At 50.7% G+C, this 27,387-nt stretch overlaps 12 protein-coding genes across 12 annotated transcripts; 7 read left to right on the top strand and 5 right to left on the bottom strand.

Moving 5' to 3' along the window:
- Positions 1–319: 319 nt before the first annotated feature.
- Positions 320–1,983, top strand: ATNIH1004_008607 (Zn(II)2Cys6 transcription factor; the record flags this gene model as incomplete). The annotated part of the gene is made up of 4 exons (XM_033573212.1): positions 320–608; positions 669–952; positions 1,033–1,157; positions 1,209–1,983. 4 exons carry the CDS (start codon positions 320–322, stop codon positions 1,981–1,983), a joined length of 1,473 nt encoding a protein of 490 aa, XP_033423764.1.
- Positions 1,984–2,942: 959 nt separating this feature from the next.
- On the bottom strand, positions 2,943–4,367 carry ATNIH1004_008606 (putative MFS transporter; the record flags this gene model as incomplete). Its single annotated transcript, XM_033573211.1, has 4 exons — positions 2,943–3,253; positions 3,318–3,645; positions 3,699–4,170; positions 4,222–4,367. The coding sequence occupies 4 exons, from the start codon at positions 4,365–4,367 to the stop codon at positions 2,943–2,945; spliced, it is 1,257 nt and encodes a 418-aa protein (XP_033423763.1).
- A 219-nt stretch (positions 4,368–4,586) lies between these two features.
- On the bottom strand, positions 4,587–4,814 carry ATNIH1004_008605 (uncharacterized protein; the record flags this gene model as incomplete). Its single annotated transcript, XM_033573210.1, has 1 exon — positions 4,587–4,814. One exon carries the CDS (start codon positions 4,812–4,814, stop codon positions 4,587–4,589), a length of 228 nt encoding a protein of 75 aa, XP_033423762.1.
- A 1,140-nt stretch (positions 4,815–5,954) lies between these two features.
- Positions 5,955–8,107, top strand: ATNIH1004_008604 (uncharacterized protein; the record flags this gene model as incomplete). The annotated part of the gene is made up of 3 exons (XM_033573209.1): positions 5,955–5,990; positions 6,059–6,322; positions 6,389–8,107. 3 exons carry the CDS (start codon positions 5,955–5,957, stop codon positions 8,105–8,107), a joined length of 2,019 nt encoding a protein of 672 aa, XP_033423761.1.
- A 692-nt stretch (positions 8,108–8,799) lies between these two features.
- ATNIH1004_008603 (uncharacterized protein) lies at positions 8,800–9,289 on the bottom strand (the record flags this gene model as incomplete). Its single annotated transcript, XM_033573208.1, has 2 exons — positions 8,800–8,956; positions 9,015–9,289. The coding sequence occupies 2 exons, from the start codon at positions 9,287–9,289 to the stop codon at positions 8,800–8,802; spliced, it is 432 nt and encodes a 143-aa protein (XP_033423760.1).
- Positions 9,290–9,931: 642 nt separating this feature from the next.
- Positions 9,932–11,190, top strand: ATNIH1004_008602 (Eisosome component PIL1/LSP1 family protein; the record flags this gene model as incomplete). The annotated part of the gene is made up of 2 exons (XM_033573207.1): positions 9,932–10,426; positions 10,537–11,190. The coding sequence occupies 2 exons, from the start codon at positions 9,932–9,934 to the stop codon at positions 11,188–11,190; spliced, it is 1,149 nt and encodes a 382-aa protein (XP_033423759.1).
- A 477-nt stretch (positions 11,191–11,667) lies between these two features.
- On the top strand, positions 11,668–13,031 carry pre2 (proteasome core particle subunit beta 5; the record flags this gene model as incomplete). The annotated part of the gene is made up of 5 exons (XM_033573206.1): positions 11,668–11,799; positions 11,982–12,089; positions 12,164–12,319; positions 12,398–12,613; positions 12,696–13,031. The coding sequence occupies 5 exons, from the start codon at positions 11,668–11,670 to the stop codon at positions 13,029–13,031; spliced, it is 948 nt and encodes a 315-aa protein (XP_033423758.1).
- Positions 13,032–13,429: 398 nt separating this feature from the next.
- Positions 13,430–17,221, bottom strand: ACR2 (DNA-directed RNA polymerase I core subunit RPA135; the record flags this gene model as incomplete). Its single annotated transcript, XM_033573205.1, has 2 exons — positions 13,430–16,666; positions 16,721–17,221. 2 exons carry the CDS (start codon positions 17,219–17,221, stop codon positions 13,430–13,432), a joined length of 3,738 nt encoding a protein of 1,245 aa, XP_033423757.1.
- A 1,360-nt stretch (positions 17,222–18,581) lies between these two features.
- ATNIH1004_008599 (ADP-ribosylation factor-like protein) lies at positions 18,582–19,528 on the top strand (the record flags this gene model as incomplete). The annotated part of the gene is made up of 6 exons (XM_033573204.1): positions 18,582–18,631; positions 18,688–18,835; positions 18,919–18,938; positions 19,009–19,071; positions 19,131–19,202; positions 19,255–19,528. 6 exons carry the CDS (start codon positions 18,582–18,584, stop codon positions 19,526–19,528), a joined length of 627 nt encoding a protein of 208 aa, XP_033423756.1.
- Positions 19,529–21,694: 2,166 nt separating this feature from the next.
- Positions 21,695–22,238, top strand: ATNIH1004_008598 (resistance to Congo red protein; the record flags this gene model as incomplete). The annotated part of the gene is made up of 3 exons (XM_033573203.1): positions 21,695–21,714; positions 21,795–21,908; positions 21,959–22,238. 3 exons carry the CDS (start codon positions 21,695–21,697, stop codon positions 22,236–22,238), a joined length of 414 nt encoding a protein of 137 aa, XP_033423755.1.
- Positions 22,239–23,645: 1,407 nt separating this feature from the next.
- ATNIH1004_008597 (uncharacterized protein) lies at positions 23,646–24,857 on the top strand (the record flags this gene model as incomplete). Its single annotated transcript, XM_033573202.1, has 2 exons — positions 23,646–23,773; positions 23,843–24,857. The coding sequence occupies 2 exons, from the start codon at positions 23,646–23,648 to the stop codon at positions 24,855–24,857; spliced, it is 1,143 nt and encodes a 380-aa protein (XP_033423754.1).
- Positions 24,858–25,490: 633 nt separating this feature from the next.
- ATNIH1004_008596 (CwfJ domain protein) lies at positions 25,491–27,210 on the bottom strand (the record flags this gene model as incomplete). Its single annotated transcript, XM_033573201.1, has 2 exons — positions 25,491–27,138; positions 27,197–27,210. The coding sequence occupies 2 exons, from the start codon at positions 27,208–27,210 to the stop codon at positions 25,491–25,493; spliced, it is 1,662 nt and encodes a 553-aa protein (XP_033423753.1).
- Positions 27,211–27,387: the final 177 nt, after the last annotated feature.

Below are 27,387 nucleotides of genomic sequence, written 5' to 3'. Positions count from 1 at the left end.
AACCGATGGCGGAGTCTAGTCCTCTTTTGAAAGGCGCTAAAATAGCATAATTAAACTAATTAGTTAAATTAACTAACTATGACTGTATTGATTACTCAGCAATTTATCCACTCCCTAAGTAAGTAAAAGAGTAATAATGAATAATTAATGAACAGCACCCAATTGCTTACTCTCTATTCTCCTTGCAGCCTCGTGTATTCGTTTGATATCGTATATCGTATACCATTGTCCAAGTGGATCACGCATTGGCTTAGCACCACTCTTCTAGTCTGTCTATCTTTCCACACCTTCTCGTTCCTCACCCCAACCCTCCCCCAAAATGCGCACTCTTCGTCGCTCCTGTGCGGCCTGTGCCAAATCCAAGCACAGTTGCGACCTGCAAACCCCTCGCTGTTCTCGCTGCATTAAGCGCAAAGTCCTGTGCGTCTATGCCAATGAGCCCTTGACGGCGCTGCCGGCAGCGCCCCGACCCGAGGATGGCGCATCCATGAGGTCTCTCGATGGATCCAGCGCGCTATCCAGCTACAGATTCGGGTCTCTCGATCCTTTTGATTCCTACCCACAGACGAGGCTTCCCCGGGAACGTGTTCAACGTCTCATCCATAGCTGTACGTACGTCGTCGATCGTTGTCGTCGACCCGGGCTTAGCTGAGCTTACACCAACTCAGTTATCCACAAGATCGCTTTCCAATACTACCCTCTCGACCTGAACCCAACCTCAAATCCATTTCTCGTCACTTGGTGGCCATTGGCTCTGGGCGATCCAGCACTATTTCACGTGTCGCTGCAGACGGCCTGTCTTGATGAGGAGCTGTTAGCCCAGAAAGGCTTTCAAACCTCCGAAATTCTAATGGTAGACTCGGTGACTTTACTCCGACGCAAAGTGGAAGACGTGTCCCTGGCGGTGCAAGATGGGACCATGAACTCTGTCATCACCTTGGCGGCGATCGAAGTGAGATCCTCTCTCTCTCTCTCTCTCTCTTTTTTTTTTTTGACCTTCCGAGCCCACCACTAATCTTTCACGATCCCCAGTTTGGCAAGGGGAATATCAAGATGAGCGAAGTGCATGTTGATGGGGTGAAAAGACTCGTCAACATGAGAGGAGGTATCAATTCGGTGAGGCAAACCAGTCCACTTACCGCGAGAATGATCAGCTGGTAAGTCAACCTGATTCCCCTAGAGGGTTATCTATTTACATGCCTCAATAGGGTATCGATGATCGTCATGGGCCATCCCCAATTCGAGACCCAGGATGACATTGGCATTGGGGATGGCATACCTCCCATACCGGAGTGGCATTTGGACTCAACTACCCTTCATGATGATTTATCTGATCTCAGCGGCATTATTGACGTCGACTCTGTAGTCCAGAATGTCTTCATCCGTCTCCGCAACGCCTTCCGACGGGCACATCAGATACCCTTCCCAACCACCCGACTTCATGACCTCACCTGTTTTGTCATACACCGACTTCTACACTCCGCTTCGGAAACGACGATCCCCCAGTCATCATCGATCACCGAATGCATTCGCTACGCAATCATCATCTACATGTTCATCACCCAGGGGCCAACGTATTACTCACATGCCGTCATCTTGAATACGATTATCACTCGGTTCGTAAAGTATCTCCAACAACTCGAACCGACACCACATGTGTCTGATTCACTGAATGTCTGGCTTCTTGCGATTGGAATGGTGGCCTCGACTTACTCACCCCATTACCAGTGGTTCACGGAGAGAGCTCGGGCTGTGGCTGCCTCTCTACAGCTGGGTAACTGGAATGACGTCTTCGCCCGCGTCAAGAACGTCCTGTGGTTGGAGACATTGCAAGGCGAAATTATATTTCGATCCCACTGGGACGCTATTCTTAGTCCTGCAGATCAACCAGGGTCGTCAGACTTGACAATCTGTATCTCACCAAGCTGCACTGGCACTGGGTTCTACGAAATACAATCGCACCTCCAAGTTGGTACCATGTAGTCCAGAATAAGTCAGTGAATGTGGCATCGTCTTGACTTCTGTACCAAGGTTCCACCGACAACATCATCCTAGGATGTATAAAGCTAAACTGTATCGGTTACCTACCACGGTGGAATCGGACTACGTGGATACGTTGTGATGGCTTGTACGCGAGGCCAGCCATATACTCACAATACCACGGTTCCTACGGCACCTCACTCCTTCCTATTAGCATATAACTGTTAGCGCTGTCATACAGCTGAGATCATCTGTTCAGTAGCGATGAAACTCGGTCTCAATTGGCTGGCTATTGTTCTGCTTCCGGGCTGAAAGGACTGGGCTATACCAATGTCAACGACTACCGTGCAACAGTAGTAGTTTCATGGACTCCTGGGTATTGGAAGACAAACTAATGAAAGGCTCTGCCTTGTCACTTTATGTCAGACATTCAATGCATTTCAAGGTACATCGTCCTTAAGAATGCAGACTGAAAGAAACAGAGCATGATAAAGAATTAGCGAGGCAAAGGATACCCTGTCCTGGAAAATATTGACCAACTATCAATAAACTTACTACTGCACTAAAGATGGTACCGGCCCTAGTTAGGCAAGAAAGTTCTTCTGTTATTCTGCTTCAACCCATTCCAGCAGAGCTATTAGTCCAGGCAAGAGGACAAGATGACAGGGGGATGCATCCACGTCGCTAGGGCCTGTTGACGGATTATTGAGATGTGCACAACGCCAAAGAAAACGGTCAAAGCACGTTTTAAGAAATAGTGTGCAAAGTGTGTGTTCCTCGACGAAAACGAGGGTGGGAAGAGAAACAATCGAGATGTTAAAACGGGAAAGCCTTCTGAAGTCAGCACATCCCCTCTCATCATTCCACAAATTCGTTCGTAATCCGAACGTCATATCATTATAGTACAAAGAGCGAAAAAAAAAAGATCCCTCACGTCCTTCCTATATCAGTCTCATCCCAACCTACAGCACATACCGAAATCCACCCCCATAGTTCTCCGTCGCAACTTCATTCCATCCCAATTTAGCCTCCCTCTGTGCCTTGGTCCCGTGTTTCTTGTCCAGTTGTCGGTTCTCCCACATCAGGAGAGCCCGCAACGACAGGGCCAGAATGGTCGTAAGGAACATGAAGGCCGCACAGATGGATTGGCCGCGGACGTATCGCGGACCGTCCCTTTCGGGGTAGATGTTCGTTCCAAGGAAGGGACCGCATTGTCCGATGAGATTGAGGAGGACGATTCCCATTCCGCGACGCGTGTCGGAGCCTTGGTTATCTATCTATTCGTTAGTGATTTCCGTGTAAACGCATAAATAGGTATGAAACGGGATAAGACACACTCAACACCCAAGGAAGAATATTCCCAATGCAAGGGAAGACTCCAGCCGCCGCCAAAAATACCCCCAGATATCGGACCCCGACCGAGGTGCAAGTCGCCAGGAGCACGTACCCGACGGCACCAACCACCGACATAACGGTAATCGTGAGACCGCGCTGTTGGAGCCGATCAGCCAACCAGGTGGTGGCGATGGTGAAGAGAAAGGAAACAAAGTACGGCGGCGCCGTGAGACCCTGGGCATTGATCGACGTAAAGCCCATGTCTTTCAGGATTGTGGGAAGGAAAACGGGAAGCGATGAGAAGCTAACGTTGCAGCTGAAATACATCAACTGGTTGGATTTATCAGCTTTTTTTTCTCTTTGCCCTACAACTAGGGACATACCGCGGTGATCCAGGCTTTCAAATCCAGAAGCGTCCGACCCAGGTCTTTCCAATCGATCCCGGCGACGCGCTCGCTTTTGCCACTGCGCTGGATCGATCTCGCTCGCGCGACGTCTTTTTCCTCCTCGGTCAGGAACCTGGCGGAGGAAGGGTGATCGGGCAGGAAGAACCAGGCCAGAAAAGCGGCCAGGCATGAGGGGACGCCCTCCACGAGAAACAACAGCCGCCAGTTGGCGAGTTTAGAGTGGCCGGAGGTAATCCCATAGGCCAGTGCGCCCGCAAAGGTATTGGCCAGGGGGGCAGCGGAGAGAAACATGCCACATCGGAGACCCAGCTCCTGACGACGGTAGAAGAAAGATAGCAAATATGGAACTCCAGGACCGAATGCGGCCTCCGTCATTCCGAGGAAAAAACGCAGAGCCATCATGCCCTGCCAATTCTGGGCTGCCGCTTGACAGGTGGCCACGATTCCCCTGTTATCCATCATCAGAAAGGGGCGCTGAGAAAAGATATCCGCGACTTACCATGACATGACAGTGATCGCAGCCCATCGGTGTGGTGGCATCACTTGCCACATTAGAGCCAGGAATTCAAACAGGGTGTACGAGATGTAGAAGATCGTCAATAGCCACGAGTAGCGATTCCCCCGAATCTGGAGGTCTTCTTCCATGCCGGCGATTTTTGCGTTTCTTTTTTTTTTTTTTTGCGAACCGTCAGTTTTTTAGAGCTTTGTTTCACGAGATAGCGACATCGAAGAGTAACGAACCCAATGTTACTCCGATCCAACAACGCAAGCAGATCTGTCGGCATCCAGAGCTGGTTAGAAACATCACGATTGTGGGGATCTTCCCGGGCGTCATACATAAGAACCCGAGAAGCGTTGGGACCCTCAGATCCAGCTTCCTGAGCACTCGAGCTTCCACCGTGGGGTCGATGTATACGGTGGGGGGGACGGGATTTGCGGCAACGCTGTTTGCACGTCATCATCGTGGATGGGCACCTGCTTTTCCGAGTCTTCGTTAGCAGGAGCTTCACGGATAACATCATCATTGCCGTCTGGTGTAGGGTTGCCGGGACTGGAGCTCGAATGCTCGTTCCCCGTCGCAAAGAACCCCATGGCGGACAGTAGGAGGTCAAAAGATGGTGATGGGAGCTAATGAGCGGCGAATGGTACGCTCTTATGAGAAGTCTCAAAAACCAGCCATCGGAGAGTTTTCTGGATGGAGAACCATTTCATTGGATCTGCCGGGGGGATCGACAGAGTTAAGCGGAATAGTCTGTTCCACTCGGGTGACACCACGCATGGGGTAGGCGATGCATCAGCAGAAGAGAGGAGAGGGATGTCTCTAGCATGCAGGATGACAGGGAGGATGCCAGCCGCATGGGAGAGAGGGATCGATAGAGAGAGGAACAACAAGATGAAACCAAAATGGCGGGAGACGCTTGGCAAGGCTTAAAATCCGAAAGGCGGGGAAAGGGATTCATTCCACTGATTCAAGGATCGATAGATGAATTCATGGATGGATTCATAGATGGACGGTGTATGACACGCAACTGTCCCCTTTTTGTCCCAGTTTCTCCAACTCTATTCATATGAATTGTCTCTCAACCAGTCATTCTTGTTCTGTGGATGTATATACCTACTCTCGGCCTTGGGTGAGTGCTCATGGATTACAGCATATACAAACGCTGCAACTACTTAGTATAAAACTACTTACGCTGTATAGTGGGTTCACCTTTGCAAGGTCAAATGCAATATATTTCAATAGTCCACTGATACACCGTAGTATAGAATCCTTCTCGCAACGAAAGATCAAGGTCGCTAATCCATAGGTCTTGGAGATTTTGAGACACTGGGAGTCTTGGCCAAAATAATGCATCCAGGCTGAGGATGAATACCTTCTCCTCCCTATGAGAAGACGATGGAAGTAATAAAGAGAGCAAGAGAGTCTTTGGATTTGGACATCTGATTCGGTCCAAAAGGGTTTAGCGTCGATCCCCCAACGCCGCCAAATTTTGGCCTCATTTTGCAGGTGTCTAAAATGCACACACAGATCGTAACGCCCGCCGCAGCACCGCAGGAGCCTCAAATTTCCGCGTCGCGTTGGGATTTCCAGTCCAGCCAGTTCGCATCGCATCGCAGCGTTTTCCATCTCGCATGCATTGCGATCTCTCCATTCCCTAGCTTCTGTCGAGACCTCTTCAATACTTCCCCGACGGCATTTCCCTCCCTGAATTGTGACGGTGTCCGCTCACAATGGACGACCCAGCGAGCCGTCTTCCCGGGCAGTTGGTAGGCCTGCAGACCCCCCAATTCGCTGTGTCATAGATAGATCACTGATTTGGAATTTTTGCTGATAGCTGCCGCACATGCACCTGGTGTCGCGGCATCGCTACCCCTTGATGCATATGATGCCCACGGAAACCGTGGTTGAATACCTCCTGTCCGCCCAGAAGATTGTCCGCGAGGCGCAACCGATGCATTGGACCTTTTTGGATGGACCTCAGGATGGCACGGTGATGCTCACATGGCAGCCCCTAAACCACTTGGGGACGAATTTTGCGAGCGATGGCTACGTCTGGGCGGACGTTGAACAAGCCTTTACCTTCGAAGCTCGGGGCTACGTATGTGGACATACTCATCTATCTCCAGGGGAGTAAGTGACTGACATACGGGGCGCTGCCTTTCAGGTACTGGAAATGTGGTTGCACCGGAGTGGCTACCATCCTCCGAACGAATCGCTCGCGATCCACTGTCGAAGACGTTATCGGTTGTTGCCTACGAAAGTCCCGAATCCCAACGTCCCCCCGCCAGACCCGTCCTTATGGATCGTTCATTACTCGAGAGCACCTCAAAGCGATCATATCTCTGCCAACCGGATCCCGGTCCTACCACAAGTCCAGAGCATGTTGGCCCAGCGCCGTTTTCTGCAAAGCCAGGGTCAGCTAGCCCGCAAGGACTTCATGCTACACGACCGGAACAACTGGCCGACCATCAATTTCCCGCCGCAGATGGCCCCGCAGGGGTTCGCACAAGTCCCCGGGCCTTATCCAAATACCATGGTCGCACGTCAACCGTTCTATCCGCAGCAGGTTCAAAGCGTGCCGGCTGCGGCGAGCGCGGCGCCGGTAAAGGGGCCGCGCGGGCACCGAGCATCGTCCGCCGCGATGAACGCTGCCGCCGCGGACTTCGCGCTCGAAGATGAGGATGTCTCTGCGGGTGACATGATGGATCTACTGACCCCTCGTGAAGTGAGCAAGATGCGATATCAACAACACCATGAGTGGATGGAGGAGATCTTTGCCTCCCCATACGCCATCAGCCAGATTACCCCCATCTCCCTAGGTCTCGGCCGCAAAGGCGAGCTGGAATCCTTGACTGCCGGCTTCTTTGAAGCGCCCGACTCGAAAGACACCAACGAGGCGACCCCCGCCACCAAAATGGAGCCCGCGAAGGCCGAGGAGTTTGCCGACCGTGTTGTCAAGAAGGTGGCCGACATGACGGCGGAGATTGAGAAGCTGAAGAAGCGCCATGCTCGACGGATGGAGAAGTTCAACCGCACCTCCCTGCTCAAGGATGCTGAGCTTCGACTACGGGACTCGGCAGCCGAACCCGCGGAGACCGGATCAGAGATCTGGCGATTGGAGGGACGAGTAGAGATCCCTAGCGAAGAGAATGACAGCCCCGCTCCTCAGCCGGTGGTAAACCGTGCGAGTCACAAGGTGAGCGACGTGATCAAAGAGGTCGAGACGGCGTGGCAGAAGCACATCGTGCCGGAACCCAAAGTCTCCTGTGTCCAGAAGGGTGGCCTGCTGGAGAAGATCGAACCGGAACGCAAGACAGGGCATCCTGCCGGGACTGATGTCGACATGGAACATGCCGACAGCCATCTGCTCGATCACTTCGGTACGACGACACAGAGCACTTCATCCGTGCCAAATGCTGCTGCTGCTGCAGGCACATCGGGAGCGGATTCCGCAGCAGCGCCCCCGCTACCTATTGATTTTCCCCCGCAAGGTGCGCCGGGCTTGGATGTCGAGATGAACCTGGGCGATGGTCCCCCAACCGGTACCGCCTCGGGCGAGACAGGTGACTGGGTAATGGTCGACGGCGACAAGAAGGGCCCGATGGACAAGATGACCTTGGGGGATACCTCATTGTCAGGAATCGACACCCCTGGAAGCGGCATCCAGGGCCTGACACCAGGGAACACGGGACCCGACAACGGACTGGATGGCGCCAACTTCGACTTTACCAACATGGACAGCGCCGGTGATGCGCTGGCGGCATACACGGAACAGAATGAAGGGCTTGATCTGCCCGATCTGGAGAATTCGGCATTTGGCGATGCCTTCCACGCATCGGATAATGAAAATACCCATCATCATGATGCGGACGATATGGCCTGAGGTGGCACAGGGACGTTGGCTGTTGGAGAGGGTTTTCTTTTCTTCTATTGTTGGAGTGGGTGGTCTTACGGTGTTTGTGAATTCTTCGGCGCTGGTTCTTATTTACTATTTTTTTCTTTTTGTTTTGGTTTTATTTTTCTGTACAATTAAGACCGACGTACTTCATTTGCAAGGCTCGGTCAGTTTTCGGGGCGAGTGACGCCGTGAGGATCATTACATGATGTTTGCTTTCTCAGCAACAGTTCTTTCCGTTTTATTTATCATTATTTTCTTCCCTTGACGTAGACTCAACCCATCCCAGCTCATGTCCTTCTAACGGTCATCGATTATGTGCGAGTCATCAGGTAGCATCATCCCACCGATCAAGTGATGCCGGAGGGCACGCAGGTCACGACGGGGCTTTGGCAATTCTACTATCATTTCTTCATGATCGATCCCTGCATCTTTCTACAATCTGCACATCTCTACAGTGTGTACTGGTTGTCTTTGCTTTTCCACCGACTGCTGAAGACCATCCCTTTCTATGGTATCAACGAGTGTGACTTGGTTCGTTTGCCTTCAAGCTCCCTCCGTATCCTGCAAGACGAGCGACGGAATTAGGTAACCCCCACCGCAAGATGTGCTTTGTTGAAGTTGACGAGGACGGTCCCTGCGTGCGATTCACGGAATATCGAGCGAGACCTCCGCGAGCCTCAGTTCCGCGTCCTCGGCATCATCATCACCGGCGTGGCAGCAGCATCAGCACCAGCACCAGCACCAGCAGCAGTAGCAGTAGTAGCAGTTCGAGCTCGAGCAGCAGCGACGGTAACAGCAGTAGCGACAGCCGCCACGACTCCACCATCGTCTGTCCTCCACGTTTACATCGCTCTCGTTCTCCACGAGGCTCATATACGACCATCACGCGAACCCGGACTCGGATCCTGGAAGAGTCTTTGATTCCGATCTGGGGAAGGAGAGCGACACGATGGCTGGATCTGGGGCATCGGGACTGTGAGTCGCACCGGCCTGTGGTGTATATCGAGCCGGAAGAGTGGAGTATTCGACGGATTCCTGCTGGACGAGAGTGGAAGGAGGTGGAATATATTCCAGCGAGATAGTTTGGGATCCTGGGGGTTTTCCGTTGGTTGTGCTGTCTGCGTCACGGTTGGCTTCTGCTTCTAGATATCCCAGAGATTTGTTCATTGTTTGTTCTAATTTGACGTTCCACGTCTCTTTCCTGTTTGCGCACTCTCTACATAGCTCGTCCTTCTCCAATCAAGTATCCTCACTTCACTGGAGCGCAGTCCATCAATCCCCCTCCCATCCACGGTTCAGTCGCCCAGTCTGAAATACGTACCAGCTGATCAGATCTCAGAAACTTTTCCTGCTCCCATGGTTCTCCCATCGGATTCCGCTTTTGCGCTATCTGAAACCAGCCGAAATGACCTCAGCATCCGCCCATCCCGCATGACGTCAACGACGGTTTGTTCTAGCAACAACGCCATTCACAAGTCTCGTGGACTTCTGGTCGGTGCCAGACGTTGGGTCGATGCTGTCAGATCTGTCGATCGATCAGCAAGGGCGATCATTTGTGAGCTTTGTCCAAAGCACTTGGAAAAGGAAGGTGCGTTCCACTTGTCCATCTATCAGTTTATCCACCTTTCCCTTTGTCTGTCTATTGTCTACACCGTGTGCCTTTGGCCTCGTTGTCCTGCTGCGAAGTACTCGTCCACTGCATGAATATTTGGTGATTGTCGCTCTCGTCTTCTCGCAGCCATGTACGTGCCCTAGGCCAGTCAATCCACCAGCCCTATCTAGAACTGACGATACACCAGGAATCGAACTATGTACGCCCGGAGTAGAGACTCGGTGTCCTCACGACCGAAGTTCGGCATCGGGACGCTGCGCGGGCTCCAGCAGCCCGAACTCAGCCGCAAGCTGAATCGACTGATCAAGAACGAGAATGGCGTTATCAGTGCTCATGAGAAAGCCGCTCGCGAACGCGTGTCCATCGCTTCGCAGCTGTCTGAATGGGGAGATTCCACGGAGGATGAAGCCGTGTCGGATATCGCGGACAAGCTGGGAGTTATGTTGGCTGAGGTGGGAGAACAGGAGGATATCTACGCGCAGAATCTCGAGGACTCCCGTGGTCTGCTGAAACATATTCGCGAGACCGAGAAATCTGTCCAGCCGGCGCGAGACCACCGCGCAAAGGTGGCGGATGATATCCAGAAGCTTAAATGGAAGGATCCCAACAGCCCGAAATTGGAGACGTTGGAGCAGGAGCTCGTAAGAGCAGAAGCGCAGAGTCTTGTCGCGGAGGCGCAGTTGACAAATATGGTACGTGATTCGTCTCCCTCTTTTTCTCAGTTGTTTTTTTTTTTTTTTTTTTTGTTTATTCTCCCTCTGGTCCAGTAGAAGGTCAGGTTTGCTAAATGATCCCATCATAGACTCGACAGAAGCTTAAGGAAGCTTACGATGTCCACCTGGCAGCTGTCATCGAGCGAGGAGAGAAACAGATTATTCTCGCTCGTCATGCTCGCCACCTGCTGAACCTTCTCGACGATACTCCGGTTGTTCCCGGAGATGCGCGAAGGGAGTACGATCGGGGCGCAGAGGCGAAGCAGGTGCTTGAAGATGCGGAAAAGGATCTTCTCACTTGGGAAAGCACCGTGGTACCAATTCAGACATCGGCTGCACAGATGCAGAGCGGTGCTCTTCCTGCAATCCACCCGACTCGTGATGCAGAACACGAAGCGGACGGTACTACCTTCTCCGATACCACCAGAGAAATAGACGGATCTGCCGCTGATGCCTCCCGGGACCTAGATGGATACGTTCATTCGGAGACCCCCGAGACGAATGGGTATATCCCGGGAGAAACCGAGATTGACGAAGTGGGCCCTGCGACGACACGGCAGGTTGACGAATCGCTCACCCAAACCAACATCCGCGAGACAGAGGATGCCGTGACGGAGGGGACCAAAGAAACCGTCGTCGCCCAAGATCTCAATGGATTCGTGGCCGAGGAAGCCAAGGCGGCTCAAAGCACATTGGAGCAGGCCGCCCGGTCCGCAGCGCAGCCAATTGCTGTTCCATACTGAGTGGATGGGTTTTAGTTTCGGTGCTATTATATTGCGTAGGCGAACTGTATGCTATTTCCGAGGGTTGATATAATTAGTGATTCTCGTGTACCTGTTGATGGACTGGCTTTTTGTAGTGGGCATGATCAGTTGGAAAAAGGAGAGGCAGGTGATCGATATAAACAACCTCCTTCTTCAGCAACCCTTGTATTTTACGGTTGATTTTATGGAGTAATGCAGTGTTCTATTAGAGTGTGGTTTGGTGAAAAACAGGATGAAGTCTCGATGTAGTATACTCTTTGCTGCCTGGAATCCGGGGCAGAAACGCACGTGACCGGCAGGCGGCCAGCGTGACGCGGATGAGCCGAAGCAGCAGCTCCAGAGCTCCATCTCTGACTTTATCTGTCTCTTCTGCTCATCCTCTCATCCTCCGCGGTATCCTTCGATTTTGCTTCCATTCTATCTCGTTCATCTTCCAGGATCACACTCCCGCCGATCATGGATAAATTGGTCGCACAGTACAGCCGGCCGTCTCACCAGAATGAGTTGTATTCCGAACAAGAACAGCATGATCTCACCGAGAGTCTTCCTCCGATCTCTTTAAAATTCACTCTTCCTCCGGTGGACAATGTGAGATTTCCTATCAGGCAGACGGTCCAAGCGGGTCGATAGCAGGGGTTTTGAAAGGTCGCTTGGGAGAGAGACAATGATGCCTACCGGCCAGCGCCTTGATGGACCGCAACATCATCCCGACCTTCCCCTTCTGTGATGACGACATTGGGCTGACATCGGGGCCTCATGGTCTTTTCTAGTCTCGAGCTTTCCTGCGTGCGATGACCGATGACCATGCAAATCCCAGCTGTCCCATCAAGCTGGCCCACGGAACCACAACGTTGGCTTTCCGTTTCCAGGGCGGAATTGTATGTTTTCTCGGATTCTTGAACGGGCTTTTTCTTTGTTCTAGAATGTATTTTGCTGATAGGTGGGATTATAGATTGTGGCGACGGATTCACGAGCAACAGCTGGAAATTGGATTGCCAGTCAGACTGTGAAGAAGGTCATTCCCGTTTCACGATTGAGTCGTGGTGAGGATAAGCCGACGGATGCTCCGACGCCGGGTCTCTTGGGAACTATGGCTGGTGGTGCTGCGGTATGTATGATATATATATATATTATTCACTACGATTATAATGAGAAAGGTTTGGGAGCGGTACTAACTTGACATTAGGATTGTCAATATTGGCTCAGATACCTGAGTCAGCAGTGCACACTGCATGGCAAGTTCAACAGTCCCTGTGAGCATCAATGTCTCTGGTTTTCTAACACGGGAACAGAAATCCGCCACAAGCGTCGTATCACCGTTGCCGCTGCTTCGAAGATCCTCGCCAACCTGACATACGCCTACAAGGGATATGGTCTGAGTATGGGTACAATGTTGGCCGGCGTATGACAACCCTAAATCATTCCCACTCATCACATATCCGCGGGTAGAATAAAAATCTTACGCTGATGCTCTTCACATACAGATGACACCGCAGGAGGGACCCGCTCTCTACTACATCGACTCGGACGGCACACGACTCGCTGGCAACCTGTTCTGCGTTGGATCCGGCCAGACGTTCGCTTACGGTGTGCTGGACGCCAATTACCGCTACGATCTCAGCGAAGAGGAAGCCCTTGAGCTGGGTCGACGAAGCATCTTGGCCGCCATGCACCGAGACGCTTACTCCGGTGGTTTCATCAATCTGTACCATGTCAAGGAAGAGGGTTGGGTCCACCATGGCTTCAATGATATGAACCCCATCTTCTGGAAGACGAAGTTGGAGAAGGGCGAGTTCTCGAATGTCACGGCGGAACTGTAAAGATTTTTCATGGGTGTTGCTGGTTTATTCCTTATATTAATGCTTTGATTATGTTTTAGGCATCAACACATTCCTCTTCAACTTTGATCTTCTATTTTCTCGCGGAGCAGAAGCAATAGACAACATAAATACGAATAGAATAAGTAGTGGAAACTAAAGTAACAAGGAAATACTATACTATAATAAATACAAAACGACGACAGCCCATGGATACATATCAAAAAATATAATAAAGAACTAAAAATAATCCCCAGTTGCAAAGAACCAGACTTTTTATCCTCAAACTGGCCTCATCTAGTCTTTTCTTTTCTTTCTTTTTGTCCCCCCAAATTTATCAGATCGTGAGGGAATAATGCTTCCAGAGACAACAGAAGAAAGAAAAGTGATACTTATATACGTTAATTATCCACCCAGAACTTCATCCGAATACCCATGGCGGCCAATTCCACATCCAAGAATTTGAGAACCCCTGGGATAGCGACGATAGAGACATTATCACCGCCGACGCGTCTACGGCCATCACCATCTTCCCAGACCGTGGCACGCGAGTCATCGAAGACGGCTTCACGGGCGCATCGTCGGCATCGTACGAGGGTAGGGGCGCTGGAAGATGAGGAGGCCGAGGAGGCGCTCTCACCCAGCAGGGACTGATTGGCGGCGGCCTTGGCGGCGGCAAGAGCGGCGCCTTGGTTGCGGGCTTTGCTGACGGAGGAGACGGCAACCTGGGTGGAGAGGAAGGAGCCGCAGTCGCGACAGATCCAGGAGAGTTGGGAGTCGGAGCAGTTCATGAGACGGTCTTGGAGGAGGAAGGCAGCGCCGTGGGCGATCAGCGAGTCACGTTCCATCTCTCCGACACGGATACCACCACCCTTGGCACGGCCCTTGATGGGTTGGCCGGTGAGTTGGTTCACGGGACCGGTGGTTCGGACCTGGAATTTGTCGTTAACCATGTGACGCAGGCGCTGGTAATGGACGAGGCCGATGAAGATATCCGCGGCGAATTCCTTGCCCGTGATGCCGCTGTACAGGGGCTCGTTGCCATGGTAGTTGTAGCCAGCTTTGCGAAGCTGCTCGCCAAAGTAGTCGGCAGCGGTGTGTTCCTCGGAAAACTGGAAGGGCGTGGAATCCTGTGGGTGGCCATGAAGGGCACCGGCTTTGCCGGCCATCGATTCGATCATCTGGGCGATGGTCATACGGGATGGGAAAGCGTGGGGGTTAATTATCAGGTCCGGTTGGATGCCACTCTCGGAGAATGGCATGTCGACTGCGGGCCAGAGTTGAGAGCAAACACCCTTCTGGCCGTGACGCGAGGAGAACTTGTCACCAATAACTGGCTTTCGGGGAATCCGGTACTTGACACTGATCGACTGACCCGGTTCCACTCCGGTTTCCGCACCCATGATACGGACACTGTCGATGAATCCTTCCTCGCTGTCCTTATATTTGACGAATTGGGTCCGGTCGTCCACGTTCAGATATGAGTCTGACGCAGCATCGTAACGCACGGTATGCCATGCCGCAACGACGCTGCCCTCGCGGACTTTGGCGCCAATGATAGGGAGTCCGTCTTCATCGATGGTCTGACGCCATTCAGCCCGAACCGGGGCTCCCGGCGCGAAGCCAAATAGCTTGGTGATTTCTCGCTTGGACTTGCTTCTCCGTGAATCCTTGTCGTCCAGAGAATGGATCTTGGTCTTGTAGACCGTACCATGACCAAAGCCACGTTCGTGGGAGGACTTGTTGATAATCATAGCGTCGTCCATGTCGTAACCCGTGTACGAGATAATGGCCACAACGGCGTTGGTGCCGTTCGGGAAATTATCTAGCCCATACGCGTTGTAGAGTGGCGGCCGCACAATTGGCGTCTGTCCCGTCTGCAGGCGGTAAAGCTTGTTGTCCGTACGAAACTCGATGGCTGTTCCCGGCGTTCCCATAGTTTGCTTGCTCATCTGGCACTGGTACATATTACGAGGAGACTGGTTGTAATCCGAGAAAGGCGTCATGTTGGCGACAATAGAGAGGATATTGGTGGGTGTGTACTCGATGTGGGTTGACACGCCCGAGATAAGGTCCGATGGCAAGCATGCAATCTCCATGAAAGGCTGCTCGAAGGGGCCCACGTAGTCGAGCTTATCGAGAGGCAGATACTTGACTGGTCTATACATTCGAGCTGATTGGGAGAACATGTAGATACCGGGGTACTGGCCACCGTTGGTGTTAGGAACGTAGCCGATCTCCAATTCCAACGGAATGTTGTGAGTTTCCGTTACTTTCCAATATCTCAGCGTATCGGCAATCACGCGAGCCTGCTTCGGTGAGCAGTATCCGACGATTCGGCCATCCAGCTGGACAGGGACACTCTCCTCCAATGAGACGGACGACTCTGTGCGCACTCCAAGCTGGACCAACAGTCGCGGAATATGCGAGGCGTCCACATTACTAGTCGCAATCAGGCATTTGTGGGCTAGATGATTGAGCAGACCGCAGGGTGATCCATCAGGAGTATGCACCGGACAGAGAAAGCCCCAGCTTTCTGGAAGGAGCTTTCGGACGGTCGTAGTCTTCAACTGAGCAAAGAAACTACCTCTGTGGATCATGCGAAAATGACTGATGAACCGATAGAAGTTAATCTTCTCCGCCATGACCGTGTATCCAGAAGTCTGTTGCAGATCCAGACCAGTAGGACTGACGAGATTGCCTGTGGACAAGAAATACTCCAGCGCACCACCGATATTCTCGTTGCTCCTCTTGACAACCTTGCTCAGGAAGTCTCTCTCGAAAGCTGGGTCGGTGAATTTGGCCCCGTGGTTGCGGTTGGACCAGTCTCTGAGAATAGGTCCGAGCGATCTCACCCATTCCTCCAGTCTCTCCTTTAAGATCATTCCGTAGAGGAAACCGCCAAGGAGGATTTCCTGGTTAGAGACGGCGTCCGGGTTATCAGGGGCACAGTCACCAGCAACTAGGGCATACAGTTTGCGGATCATGTGCATGATCATCTTGAACTTGTCGTAATCCTGGGTCTCGGTGACATTCTGGTTGCCGAGATGAGGAAGGACCACCTTGCGAAGGAACTCCGTGCCAGCGTCCTCGTTGGACATGTCCAGTGGGACCCCGAGGACAGGCTTGAACTTCTCTCCTAGGTATGCGCGACAACTCGAGCGACTGTTCAAGTTGTATCCTTTGTATGTCCGCAGCAACAGTTCCACTCGATCGGTCACGAATGTGTTGTTAATTCCCTCCGAGGAGGTACCACCAACAATTCCTTCGAAGATTTCACGATCGTTTGTTTCCACCAACGCTTTCAGGATCATCATGATCGGAATGAGGAATTCGTTCTTCCGCCAGGAGAAACGGAAAGTCACATTTCCGTCATTGAGATAGTGAAGAACATTCGTCTGTGACGTCTGGTCGGGACGCACCGATCGTATTTGAACACCGTATTTGGTGTATGTGTGACCACGCTTCACAAAGGAACCACGGATGATGGCCATGGGAAAGTTCCTCTTTCCAACAACCAACATTCGGATCAACTTCTCGTTTCCGTTGACGATGAAATAACCTCCCAACTCCTCCGATTCTTCCTTGTGCTGGACGAGTTGTTCAGGCGTTGCCTTTTCCAGATAGCATCGATTGCTCTAGTGAATCGAACCGTTAGCTTATATCGGCGGAGCTCCATATGATATACTCACCCGCAGCATGATGGGAACTTGGCCCAATTCTCGTACAGACTCCACCCAATCCCCATTATTGACCTGATACTCGATCTTCGCGCGTAGCTTTCCACGGTAGGTCGCATGTCTCTCTCTACACTCAGAGGGGTAGATATTGCGGTTGCGCGTAGTGAATTTGTTCGTCGGGGGAATAGCCGCTTTCTCGAGAAAAACTTCTCTGATGCGGACATTGAGTCTATTCCGTTTGGGCGCTTTCCGTCCTTCCGCTTGCCGGGCTCTCTTCTGGTCGGGAGTTTCAATATCTGTATCGATGAATGTTTTGGTTCCGATATCTTTCAAACCGGCCTCCAATACTTTGCTGCCATCGAAAAGCGCATTGAATGAATCAATATGAGGCTTGATAGCATCGGCCAATGCGGGATACGCGGTACGGTCTTTGGGAGGATGCCTGAAAAGATTCTCCCGTCTGAGTACGTCGTAGTTGACCGACCACTTGGTGTCTGTCTTTGCGGGGGCCATGGTGTATTAACAATTATCTTTTCGTCAAAGAAGAGGATAGATACTGTGGTCAAGCACGTTTGGAGGGATGTGAAAAAAAAAAAAAAAAAAAAAAAAAAAAAAAAAAAAAAGGGTTGCTACACCTCTAGACTGTGCAACAAGAAGCACCGTCACCAAGATCGGTGCAATTGATGCACTCAAAATCTCATTCCCTCCTGGCCACGGGGTATATGGGGAGACGGGCAAAGACGACCCAAAGGGAGAGGAATAACTCGCAATGGAGAGTTAAACTCAACCGAGCAACGAAGAAGCCTCTCTCGTCAACTCAACGGGGAAATTTTTTGAGGTGGACCCGGCGGACAGATATCATCACGTGCTGATAGTCTCCCTGTAATTGACATTCATGCCTGAGGCTAATATTATATGACAAGACAGGAGCACATCACGGGACCACGGGACGGAACTCAGAGCCACCTTAGGCAACAAGGCAACCTTGGAAGTTTCCTTAGCGCTTGTTACTTTCGTTCCCCCTCAAAGGGCCTTGAGATAAGGCCATTCAGTCCACCAGAGCAAAGAATAAGCGGCGCAATTAAAGTGATTATCTACTTCCTACGATTTTTTTTTCGCTAACTCGAAATTTGCAAGTCTCGCCCCAGCCATTAGGGAAACCGCAGGTAGCCATCGTAGTTACGGTCATACTACGGAGTAGCATCATACCTTACTCCGTCCAAGTCCAGTCACTGGCAGACCAGTACTAACCTGACAGGGACACGGGCGAACTAAGCGCTCCCCTCTTTGGCGGCGCAAGAGTGAACAGTCATGTGTGCACATAGATAGGAGCAGCAGTTTAGTTTCACCGCAAAGCAGAGTATCAGAACTGGAATTATTACTCCCACGCTCCTCCTATCACCTCCTGAACGGAGAGCCATCGCGGCAGCGGTTGGGCCCTGAGGAATTTAATCCCCCCTCTTCTTCTTTTCAGCTCAGCTGTCTGTCTGTCTGTCGGCTTGGTGCGGCCTCGTTCATCTCCCACGCCCCCAGTCATATATCTCTCCCTCCTATTTTTCCTTCCTTGGACTACACGCATCTTCTGGCCTTTTTTTTTTTTTTCTTTTTTATCGAAATAGTGGGTTTCAGCTCCTTTTCAATCACCCACGCATCTCCCCACCTTACCCTCCAACAGTACATACACCTATTATCCTAGGTCTCTATATATTAGTCCATCGTCATCCGCCACGGCCAAGACAAGACAGGCTTTGCTAATTTGATTCGCCTTCACCGACTTTGTCGCTTTGGCTTCTGCCTCGTCTTTTCCCGTCGCTCTGATAAATTTCTGTTGAGCAGACACACAAGGACCTAGTTGATAACTTGATCCCTAAATATGGCGGGTATATTTCGAACCATCTATGACTGGCTCCTGAGGATGTTCTGGTAAGTGGGCCGCTGTTCCATTAAACGATCACTTTTGCGGCTCCCTCCGCGAATAGTACCCTCCTCCTACCCCGGCCCGTCCCCGCAGAATGGAACCTGCTAAGTGCGGTACCGTGTGTATTGCGACGTAGGGCGACGGAGATGGATGTCACCATGATCGGACTCCAGAATGCAGGGAAATCATCGCTGCTGCGTGTGCTTGCGGTATGCTTCTACCCATTCCCAGTCGACCGATCGAGTGCCTTGTGGAACCTTCATCGCTAATGTGATGGATACGGAGGGAATAGGGAGGCGAGTTTACTGTAGAGTAAGTTCTGGGCACGTAGGACCTAACCTAGTCGAAGGCACTGTCATCCTCTGACTAAATCCCATCGCAGTTCCATACCTACCATCGGGTTCAATACGAAGCGGGTCCAGAAGGGCCATGTGACTTTGAAATGGTTGGTGAAGGCTCACAGCCGACCTCAGTTTGTCTATGGTGTCTCTAACATGAGTCCAGCTGGGATTTAGGGGGCCAGCCACGTTTCCGACCGATGTGGGAGCGATACTGTCGCGGTGTCAATGCAATAGTGTAAGTGTTCTCCAAAGGCTTGATGCTTTCATATGGTTGACATGTAGCCCAGTTATATTGTGGATGCAGCAGACCGCGCTGCCTTACCGGTTGCCACGGACGAGCTGCACGAACTGATGAACAAGCCCTCGCTTGATGGGATCCCTCTTTTGGTTCTTGGGAACAAATCAGACCTCTCGGGTAAATTGTCAGTTGACGAGCTGATCGAGACGATGGACCTGAAGTCTATCACCCATCGCGAAGTGAGCTGCTATGGGATTAGTGTCAAAGAGGAGACCAACCTCGATGCCGTTTTACATTGGCTCATCGCCCGGACCAGCCGATGAGCAATGCGGTGGGAGAAGTCGTAGCAAGAGCTTAGTCTGGAACACTGGCTCTGTTTGCCTTGGCATGTGTCATGTCTGATTTTGAATTTTTTTGTAGAAGAGTTCCAACATTTTGGCCCGCTGCCTCAGACGCATAATGATGTTGACGATGTGAAACCAGACACATTCGATGTGAACGATCTTTTTTTTAATTTATTTTATTTTTGTTTGTGGAATTTATGATGATAACGAAGTCTTCCATTTTTGTATCTTTTTTTTCCTCTTCTTTTTCTCTTCAAAAGTATGTCTTTTTAGGGGACTCAATGATATCCAACACGGAGAAATAATGAACAATCGTGACGTGGTTGGAATAAAATCACCGAGACAAGAGAGAATATCGACCCTGGCAAACGGCTAGGTAGGTAGCAAGTACACCAGGTTTGCCATTCCGTTTGACACTGGTCGCGGTGATAGAAGCAGCGCCAGAGGAGCGGGAAAAAGAAAAGAAACAAAGAAAAAAAGAAAAAAGAGACATGAGAGCGAAAGCAAGTGACGAAGATACAAGATCTTATTTATTAGTTAGCAGAGTTGTTGGAGGAGCAACCCCGGACAGCACACAGACCAACTGATGCGTTGGCATTGCAGATGCGAAGACGGGAACTAATCAAGCCTTCCATACAAATCCAGCAAATCCAAACCCCGCCAACACCACTGGGCAAACTGCAAAGACTCAAGGATAGCATCTTGTGCTCCATCCTGCTCTGTCATAGGCTCGCGCGCGTTTCCGCGTATCGGCTTAGCTGTCCGGATTAGCTGAGTCAAGAAGATGGTTGGTAGGGGGCACTTTTGATGATCCAGAATATGTATCACATTGTTTCTTTGTGCTGGACTAGTCTAATGTCTCGGTAATTTGCATGGGCATAGTTACAGGTATCCTTGTGTATCCACATGAATATGAAACATGGATGTCCAGGGTCCAAGGAAGAGAAGAACGGTGGTTATCTCAGTGTTCTGCTGCTGTTGCAAGCTGAGAGTTACCTGGGGTGGGGGTTCAAGAGGTATTGCCATCTCAACTGCATAATAGAAGGTGGCAATCTACGGAGTACATAAGAGTATTACACTGATTAGGGCTGGTGGTTCATTTGACAAAGTCCCTAGAGAGGAGTTTAGTATCTTTTTTCCCCTTTCTTTCTTTACTCGGTGGATTTTATGTGCCTAGCAATGCGGAGTATATGCCGATAAGCCGAAACATAGGTACTTCCATGGATCGGCTCAGATCGGTAGTTCCAGTTCAGAAAGGGGGGGAAAAAAATGAAAGAAAGAAAGAAAGAAACAAAAGGCGCCCACCAAACCACTAGTTACTATTCAATGTTTAGTATCCCAGTTGCACAGACAACGCTGCCAGTGTGGGACCTTGGATAGCAAGGCAGATGGACTATTTATGCATGCAGGTATGTCAGTGCACTGTCGGACGTTGATGCGCGGTGGCTTGGATGAATACGTATGAAGAGAGTGGGGATGGGTACGTCAAAAGCATAAGCAGGCTTTTGGTCTGAATATAAATAGCAGGGGTTCTACTCCGTACGGAGTACATAGGTTGAGATTATTGAGAGGCAATTGCAGACCTACATATACCTATATACCTTGGTCTTGGGTGAGGTATTATTTTTATTTTACTTTTTACTTGCTTTCTCCAGGGTACTTACGGAGTACCTGTTTTTTCCTCAAAAAAGGAGGGTTAAACAGTTTACCCCAGACTGGAATCGACTAGTCTCTTCTCTCATCCAGTCATCCTCTCGGTTGCCTCTCGTCAAGCGTTCCTGGAACGGATTTGGCGGCCTAAGGTTGCCAAGCACCCAGCCATCCCCTTCAGCCACAGACCTATTGTCCAATAGCCAATCGCCCCAAAATTACCCGTGCAATTCCTCGCTTTGCTGCTGCCTTCAGACTCCCCAGAAGGACTTCATTGCCCTTTTTCTTTCCCTTGCATCACTCTTCCTTCGACCCTTTCTCTTTTATCGAAAGACCTTTGATCTTCTGTAGTATTATTTTACTCGCGTCCCTGATCTTGTTGATCATCTATCTCACCGGTCGGTGTCTATATCACTAGTTTTATCGCTCTGCGTGCCCGTTTGATCGACGTCATTGTTTGCCCTACGCCTCGGAGAGAGGCCTTCACGAACCATCATGATTCTTCGTCGCTACTGGTAAGTCTAGCCTCGACTCCTGACCGCTCTTGGATCCAATTTTTGGCAATTGAAAAAGGTGACTGACCTTCTACTCCTAGTGAATCCCATGGCGACATACAATACTGCGATGGCAGCGCCTGGTGGGACTGGGGACGCTGGGTGGCCTTTGCTGTAATCGTTGGTTGTGCTTTCATCATATTTTTCCTATTTGCGTATGTACTGCCCGTTATTTGTGGAATCAATGACTCTAACGATCTACTAGATGCAGCAACGCTCGCCGACGTCGCAGGCAAGGCCTTCGTCCTCACCCTGGTACCGCCTGGCTTGCAGGCCCTCCTCCAGCCTACCAACAGCACCCACAGGCCTATGGCGATCCATACTACCAGCAACCACCGCCGCCTCAATATACAGCTCAACCGCAAACCTATGGATATTTCGGAGGACAGCAAACTGGAATTGAGCTACAGTCGCCACCTAATGCGTATCACAATGGCCCCGGTCCCTACCAGCCGCCATCGGGTCCTCCAGGCGCTAAGGTGTAAATGCTGAGAGTATTAATTGCTGGAGGAAACGTCACGCTTGAATATCATTTATGTAGCATTTTTGCATCTGGCAGCCTTTTGTTTGTGTTTTTCTTTCTTTTTTTTCACCATAGTTACCCTGGCGTTTGACCTATCATTAGAATATCTCACACACGCTCTTTTCTTCTATGGCTGACGTGAAGAGTGACAGCAGGAAGCATGCCTGATGGTCTATGAGTTTCTTTATTACTATATGCTTTTTACATTTTTAATGACTTGATCAAAGAACGCTTGGGATGCTTAAGAAGGTGGCCGCAGTATTTGTCCAGGAACATATGGCATTTCTCTCCTTTAACGTTGGAAACAATGGGCACCACAGATTATTCTGAGTTGATGTTATGTGAAATTTCCTAGTTATATCTTAGTGCTATGTCAGTCGTTAGAACTTGCAACATGTCACTTTTCGGCCGCTGAAATTGCCGCCTCGTGGCCTCTTTACTTGTGCATCTAGAGAGAACCTGCCTGGCATGTCGAGATGATATAGTGGTAGACATGCTGAACTTATGCCGTTCCCATGGAAGTTGAGATGGACACTGACTGACTGCCAATAAGAACAGAAACTGGTCCAACCCAACATGAGAGACGTGCCTGAGATCGACGGGTCCCAGTGGAGAAGTATGGGGGGCTTGGCTTGCAGACTTGGCGGAAGAGAATGCATTTTAGGAGGAGGGGGGAATAATTCGTATTAATTAGTCCTCCATCGGATGGGATGCCTTCTTGATCCTTGTCTTCTTGTCCACTTTCTGTCCTCTTTTTTTCTTTTCTTTCTTTCTTTGTTTCTTTTCTTTTTTTTTTTTTTGCTGCCTTCATTCCCATTCATACTCCATCAGGCCCTCTTTATTAATTCATCTGCCTTCCTTACTCCCGGTGAGAATCTACTTCCACGCCGCCTGCAGATTTACTGGTCTGGAGAATCTTCCCCTGGAGGCGGTGCAAACTCACCACCACATTTCGTTGCTATTTTCTTTTCGAGTCTTTCCTTAGTTGTTCTCATCCTATAATCCTCATAGTTCTTTAATACTTTCTTTCGCTCTCTCTCTTTCATCCTCTCACATCGACCTTGGTCGCAAACCGAGTCACTCACTTGACGCTTTCGCAAGACGATCTCATACACAAGCGCTGGGTCTAAATTATCTCGTTGCCTTACTCCGTTTACCCATAAAATTTCATAACATCCTGGACGAACTGATTTGGATTCGAAACTCGTTCTTGCTTTTGACTCGTGTGGTGCATCCTTACACTGAGTTCCAAGGAATACGAGCTGGTGTCTGCACGCCTACCCAGTTAGATACAACGAAATAATCGTATTGGGAAATACAGTGGCAGTGGGGCTTGCGAATCTCACACATTCCCCGATTCTCCGCCAAAATGAGTCCGGTGGATACAAACCCCGTAACGCCCTTCCCGATATGGGTAAGGGATATAGGGAGTGAACTGAAGTCCGCTCCCCAGACCTTATCGAGCTGGGACAACTGTATGGCCAAATCCTATTGCAAGTATGTTACCTGGTTTCTTGTCTCCTCCGTTATCTCCTCCCTGGATATCGACTGACTGGAACGGTACAGGTGGCCTGTTATCGCCGCGATTATTGTCGGGGCTCTTATCGTCATTTCAATCATCGCCTGTGTGGTTAATTGTATATGTTGCGGGTATCGATGCTGTACAGGATGTTGCTGTTCATGCTGCTGCCCGTCTCCTCGAAACAAGGACCGTGGGCCAAAGTACCAGGATGATCCGTACACTCAACCCCTTCATCAGCCATATAATCAGCCGTACAACTACCCTCCTCCAATGCAGCCTCCCGTCAACGATGCCTACAAAACGACTCCTGCCCCGCCTGTGTATCGTGGTGCGCAGGTAGCGCACTTCGATTCTCCATCGAACCATAGCGCTGGGAAATACAACGAAGATGCATTGCCTGCCATGCCCAGCTGGGACAATGCTGTGACCAGGAGGGTCGAGGATACCGACCACCACCAGGATGCGATGGAAATGGAGCCATTGAACCCTTCGAATCAAGCTACTCACCGAACACCATCGGCTTCCCGACCGAACGGAGGTGGCTACAACGGGGTTGGTTACCATGGGGGTGATTACAATGACAGTGGACATGCTGAGGGTGGTTATGATGGAGCTGGCTACGCAGCAGTTCCTCCGGCCAGAACGGGCACTCCTTCCGGCTTGCACGCCGAACCTCGGGCGCACGGGTATGCTTCTCCATCTCCAGTCGTGGGATCATCCTCGCCCATTCACCAGTATGATCAACCATACAATGACTATTCTCACGGAAACTCTTGGAATCAAACACCCTCTGTGTCGGCGCCCTATGCTACTCAACCGCAGTATATGTCCACGGGTCCCGCTGTATCTGTGGATCGCCCCATCCCATATCGTCAACCATCTCCAGGCTTCAACAAAACGCCCGTTTATAGGGGGATGTCTCCAAGTATTCCTAGCACACCACCTCCGCCATTTACATCTACCGCTGCTCCTTATGAAATGACTGCCGACGCGGGCCGGCCCCCGAGTCTACTTCAGAGTGGAAGAAAACCGGCTCCTAACTCTTACAGAGATGTATAAAGGGACTATTTGCTGAGTGACAAAATTCTCTATAATTTCAGCGGAATTTCTTCTTTTTCACATTCTTATTGTCAATTATTATATATTTTTTTTTTTTTTGCCGACTTGATGTTCTTTACTTTTTCTTTGGTTACTTGACAGGCTCAGATGATCTGTATGCATATTGAACATAACGGTTGGTTCTCGAATCATGGAGTGCTGGTTCTATGCGGATTGACGATGATGCTAGCTTAGTGTTTTACATGAGCAAACTTTGGACATACTGTACATATTGGGTGTTGGTATTTACTTTGGAAATGCGACGTTAAATTGACTGAAGATGCGGGACGAATGTTTTGGATTTATCCCATCGACACTCCTAAGAAGGCATGATTTTATTGAGTAACTGGTGATCCTCTATACATATATCTCAAGAGGATCATGTATGGCAGAGGCTGGTCAGCCAGAGAATACCTTGTTATGCCACTCGAAGAAACGATGCAGCAAACACTTGATCATCCAGAACACCATAATGTACACCGCAAGCATGCTTTTCCCCGTTGCATCCAAAAACCAGCTCTAATTCCCCATACACTACATGAATATACATACAAGTCTCTGACAACCAACCAATGAGCGAGTATACACAGTTTCCTACCCCTCCAAAGTAAAATCAAAGTCCTTAAATGACTCCTTAAAAGCCACCGCATCGGCTTCCTCCTGTTCCTGCGACTGCACATCATTCTTCCAATTAATGCGACGCTCCAGCTCCATCAATTTCGCCATCACCCTGCGCCCAAACTGGAGATCGAAGCGGAAAGCCACATCCAAAGGCAGGAGGAGAGTTTTCTCGGATCCAACCCAGCCCTTCTCACCAAATCCTTCCTCTTCCTGATTCTTCTCCGCTGGTGGATCCCAGATCCAGACGCGGAAGAAATCGCCCGGTTCGCTACTGGGATCCCCTGCACCGGTGGACTCGAATTTGGGGTATTTCAGATTCTCCGCTTCGACTCTGAATGCGGCATCGACGAGGCCGCGTCTGATCAGGTCCGACGGCACCGGGAGGAATTGCCAGTGGATGTGGATTCCATTGCCGCGACTGACTTCCCAGGTGATGGCGCCAAGGGTGCCGTTGGCGCGATGCTGGAGCATGGAGTGCAGGGCCGTTCGGTATCGCTGCATTTCATTGTAGGTGGAGAGACGGGATTCCGCGTCGGAGATGCTGTTGAGAGTGGGAGAGTGGGTGAATGGGATGATGAGCATGTGGCCGGGGAAGTTGAGGGAGGGGAAAGTCTCGGATGTAGGGAGGGGGCCCTTTGCGGTGGTTAGGTAGCTTTCGTTGCCGATGGAGGTGATGAGGTGAGTGGCGATGTTGGGGTTGGATAGGCAGAAGAAGCATTGATCTGGACCTGGGGGAGGACCGCGGGCACGCTTGCGTGAGCGCTGGTGATGATGGTCGTCACTGTCGACGGCAAAGCGGTGATAGGACTCCCGTTGGCTGGAGAAGGGTTTCCTCTTGGTTTGGGGAAAAGGTAAAGGAGACGCCGTGGCGCCGACGGGTAAAGTCAATGGTAATGGGGCTTTGGGATCGAGGGTGAATGCATACATCCACTTCTGCTTGGAGGAGTTGTTGTATGGTGCTAGGCTGATGAAGCGGGTTAGAGGTTTGGCGTCTGGGTTGTCTTCTGACGGTAGGTGGAAGAAGGGTTCACGCTCGTAGAAGAATCCGCTGGAGGTGGTGAGGTGGTAGCGAGGTTGGAGGGTTGAGCAGAGATCGGCGATGCATTGGGCTTCCTGAGGGGCTGTTTCATTGTCTGGTAATGCGACTTTCGAGCCGGTGCGGATCCCCTTGGGCCATTGATGGGTGATAAGGATATCGGCATTGTGGGCACCGTGGAGGGCTCGGGCATCTGACTCGGTGTAGATGGGGTGATATTTGTCCGTCGATTTGGCATCGGACTCTAGGACACCACCGAGGGCAACGAGTCGGATGCCTTCTGCTGTCTTGAGAGTACCGCGTCTGCCTAGGAAGTACAGATTGGGACAGACTTCGTCGTGAGCCTCAATCCTCTCTATCACCCTGGTGGGAAAGGGTCGACTGCCCAACCCAAAATAGGTTGGCAGTGGGACGCTGATATTCCCTTTCAGCAGGGCCGACACTTCATCGAGTTCATGCTCGGTGGAACAGTTGCCAAAGAGGTCCCCAACAATGATGGCGAATGCGAAACCCTGTCTGACATGAAGCTTGGCAAGTTTCGTGAACACTTCGCGTAGTTCGCAGTTCACATCACCAATCACAACTCTGGATAGTAGGTCAGAAGATGGGTTGTGTATACTCATAGGGATCTGTCTGCACTCACATTTTCGATGCCATGATTCAACGGGACCCGCGATGTCAAGTCGAGGTCGCAAGGCTTCGCCATTGTCCATTTTCACCCAAAACGGCGGAGCTTGGGCCAACATTAATTTCCACGTGATAGCCTCATCTGGTTAGTGTGATTCTGCAAAGGCCGCTAATCTCCGCGTCGGAACAAAGTTGAGCCGATGAATT

Source organism: Aspergillus tanneri (assembly GCF_003426965.1).
Source record: "Aspergillus tanneri strain NIH1004 chromosome Unknown AapTan_6_pilon_pilon_pilon, whole genome shotgun sequence".
Classification (NCBI taxonomy): domain Eukaryota; kingdom Fungi; phylum Ascomycota; class Eurotiomycetes; order Eurotiales; family Aspergillaceae; genus Aspergillus; species Aspergillus tanneri.
Note: the sequence above shows the minus strand (reverse complement) of the source record. Positions and strands in the feature narration are given on the sequence as shown.